General features: G+C 58.2%; 1 protein-coding gene across 1 annotated transcript in view; it reads left to right on the top strand.

Annotated features, from left to right (window-relative positions):
* CTNND1 (catenin delta 1) overlaps positions 1-3614 on the top strand; it is a 13472-nt gene that overhangs the window by 6492 nt on the left and 3366 nt on the right. Inside the window, 9 exon segments of the mRNA XM_031061561.1 lie at positions 1-240; positions 334-517; positions 775-892; positions 1201-1354; positions 1739-1756; positions 2003-2071; positions 2726-2853; positions 2970-3120; positions 3334-3526. The exon segment at positions 1-240 is cut by the window's left edge and continues 18 nt beyond it. Coding sequence (XP_030917421.1) covers positions 1-240; positions 334-517; positions 775-892; positions 1201-1354; positions 1739-1756; positions 2003-2071; positions 2726-2853; positions 2970-3120; positions 3334-3526 — 1255 coding nt within the window.

The following is a 3614-nucleotide window of genomic DNA, read 5'->3' as shown; positions in this document are numbered from 1 at the left end:
GCTACCGCAACGACAAGGTGAAGACGGAGGTGCGGCGGCTGAAGGGCATCCCTGTGCTCGTGGGGCTGCTGGATCACCCCAAGAAGGAGGTGCACTACGGCGCCTGTGGAGCTCTCAAGAACATCTCCTACGGCAAGGACCAGGATAACAAGATCGCCATCAAGAACTGCGACGGGGTGCCTGCGCTGGTGCGCCTGCTGCGCAAGGCCCACGACATGGACCTCACCGAGGTCATCACAGGTAGTGGCTCCAGGGAGGGCAGGACAGGCTGGCCCCTGGGGTGGGGTCTGTGGTCAGGGGCCAAGTGCTCACCTTCCACTTTTGGCCTTGCAGGGACGCTGTGGAACCTGTCCTCGCACGACTCCATCAAGATGGCCATTGTGGATCACGCACTACATGCCCTGACCGATGAGGTGGTCATTCCCCGCTCCGGCTGGGAGCGGGAGCCCAACGAGGATTCCAAACCCCGCCATATAGAGTGGGAGTCGGTGCTCACCAACACTGCTGGCTGCCTTAGGTATGGGTCTGGCAGAGCACTGGCCTGGGTTTGGGTTGCCACGCTCCTTCTGGGCTGTTCCTGGCACTTGCAGAGGACTGTGGAGCAGCTGCTGTCATAAGACAGCTGCTGGTGGTGCAGGCCTTGAGTTTAGGGGCGTGTACCCTCAGTGAGGGGAGCTACAGGAGCTGTTTTCTTTCTTGAGCTGATTGGGATGTGGGCTGTCCCTTGCCTGCCCTCAGCTGTCGCTCTCATGAGGGTTCTCTTCTGCCTGCCAGGAATGTGAGCTCGGAGCGGAGCGAGGCCCGTCGGAAGCTGCGGGAATGTGACGGGTTGGTGGACGCCCTGATCTACATCGTGCAGTCTGAGATAGGACAGAAGGACTCAGACAGCAAGGTACCACAGCGGGAATGATGTTGGGAAAGGGAGAGCCTGTGTGGGGTGCACCTGGCACTCTTGGACAAGGAGGTGTCTGGCACTCAGCCTGCAGTTTGGGTTGGAATGTTGGCCCTCCAACAGGGGCCTGATTGTGTCACTCGTCCCCACACCACTGTCACCTGACTCAGGGCTTCCTGATCAGCCTGGATAAGGTCTTGGCTTGAATTTTCCTTGAGCTTTAAGCTGAAGGCTGGGCCAGGCCCTTGCTCACAGACCTGGAGTGCTTCTCCCTGTCTCTGAGACTGACACTCTGGTTCTCTCCCCAGCTGGTGGAGAACTGTGTGTGCCTGCTGAGGAACCTGTCCTACCAAGTCCACCGTGAGATCCCCCACGCCGAGCGCTACCAGGAGACGCCCCTTGTCCCTGCCAACAATGCCGGGCCCCACAATGCCAGCTGCTTCGGGGCCAAGAAGGGCAAAGGTTCGTGTGCCAGCAGCAGGGAAGGGAGGGAGGGGAGCAGAGACGAGTGTTGAGGGTGGTCTGGGGTCTCTGTGCTCCTATTCGGGTATCTCGTGTGAAGCCTGAAGGGCAGCTTTCTCTGGAGGCGCAGCGATCCCTGCTTCCCTGGCTCTGGGAGCTGTTGCTTGGCTTGCCCAAAGCATTTGACACAAGCTGTGGTGGGTGTCTGTGGTGGCGGGATGGTGATGGGTACATGTCCACTAATTCCACGCCTTCCCTTTTCTCCTGTGTTGCCCCTTCCCCTTCCCTTTGCTTTCTTGCCAAATGATCTGCCCCATGACGCTGTTGGCACCTCTCTCCTCCTGCCTCCCCTCTCTCCTGTCCTTCTCTCCGCCTCACCAATAGACGAGTGGTTCTCCAGAGGTGAGTGCGCTCTTGGTTTTACTTTTTCCATGGTTTAATTGGGTGCTTTCTCCAGCTCTCTTTGCCCCCCTCCCTAGCTGGGCACATTCTGCCTGCAGTGTGGCTAAAGCCCCCAATGTCCCCTCCTGCCACACGCTGGTCGCTTGGCTTCAGCTCGCCTCTGGGCTTGTTCCTGCAAGTGGCAAAGAGCTGTTGGGCCAAGGCAGGTGGGGAGGAGTCTCACACCTCTCCACTTGCCCTTCAAAGGTAAAAAGCTTCCAGAAGACCCTGGTGCCGACACAGTGGATTTTCCCAAAAGAACAACTCCAGCCAAAGGTATGCTCCTTGAGTGATTATGCAGGACCTGGGTGTCAGGGCAGCTTTTGCTACAGCAGCCTGGGAGTCGAGTGAGAGGAGCTGTTTCCCATTGAAGTGAGCCTCTCCAGTGGGCAGAAGTTGGGTTTGAAGCAGGCATGCCCAAGGCCCTGTTAAAACATGAGCTGTGCCAGTACTTGTGAGAATCTTGTGCATGGATGAGGTCAGTGCTGCCTCAGGACAGGCTTCAGAGGAAAATACTGCCCCAGGGGCTGAGGGACAGCACAGTGACACAGCCCTCTGTGGTGGTCTCAGACTTGCCAGCACAGTTGCCCTCTTGCCTGCTCTTCACTCCTGGGCATGAAGAACAGGCATGAGTTAAAGCTAAAATCTCTATCTTAAATTGTTCCTCAACCATGAGGATGAGGAAGGGTCAATCCCAGAAGCCTCTGGGAACAAGTGTCTCACTGCATGTGAATCACAGCCACATACCAAGCAGTGGCTGAGGTTTCTAGTATGCTGGGGCAGCCTGGCCCTCTCTGTGCCAAGGATCCCACCTCCTGGGAGCCTGGGTAGAAGCTTCCAGCTTCATCTGCCCAGCAGTGCCCCTTTGGATTAGGCAGACACTAGCAAAGCCCTTTGGATAAAGCCTCCCTACCCATGTCCTCCTGGCAGGCTACGAGCTCCTCTTCCAGCCAGAAGTGGTGCGGATATACATCTCCCTCCTGAAGGAAAGCAAGACTCCAGCCATCCTGGAGGCTCCAGCAGGAGCCATCCAGAACCTGTGCGCTGGCAGCTGGACGGTGAGTGCCCGCGGAGCTGGGCGTGTGACAGGGAAGGGCAGCTGGGAACGCCACTGTGGGGCTGGCAGCAGTGTCCCCAGCCCCGGGTGACACGGTGGCCCTGTGCCTCCCCGCAGTACGGCCGGTACATCCGCTCAGCCCTGCGCCAGGAGAAGGGGCTCTCTGGCATCGCCGACCTCCTGACCCACGACAGCGAGCGCGTGGTGAAAGCGGCGTCCGGGGCCCTGCGCAACCTGGCCGTGGACCTGCGCAACAAGGAGCTCATCGGTGAGGATGGCATGCTCCCTATATCCGTGCAGGCTGGGCAGGAGCTTCCTACTTCTCCTCTTGGCTCCTGGGGGAGTGTGTGGGCACAGCATCAGCCCAGCTTCTGTCTGCTGAGCTCCGCAGAGAGGGAACAGCAAAACAGGTCACCTGTCAGTGGTTTTCCCTTCAGACCTGTTCCCTGCTTGCTCACGCCCAGCTCTTTATCCTTCCCAGGCAAACATGCCATTCCCGACCTAGTGAAGAACCTGCCTGGAGGCCAGCAGACCCCTGCCAAAAACCTCTCTGAGGACACAGTGGTGTCAATCCTCAACACCATCAATGAGGTGATCGTGGACAACCTCGAGGCGGCCAAAAAGCTCCGGGAAACACAGGGGATTGAGAAGCTTGTGCTGATCAACAAATCTGGGTAAGCTCTGCTCAAAGGATGATGCCAGGGGTGGAGAGGGGCTTCACTTTCTCTGGGTTTCCAAACATCTCTTCCTTCGCCTCTTTCT

The sequence above is a fragment of the Geospiza fortis genome, unplaced genomic scaffold, assembly GCF_000277835.1.
Source record: "Geospiza fortis unplaced genomic scaffold, GeoFor_1.0 scaffold450, whole genome shotgun sequence".
Taxonomy (NCBI): Eukaryota; Metazoa; Chordata; class Aves; order Passeriformes; family Thraupidae; genus Geospiza; species Geospiza fortis.
Note: the sequence above shows the minus strand (reverse complement) of the source record. Positions and strands in the feature narration are given on the sequence as shown.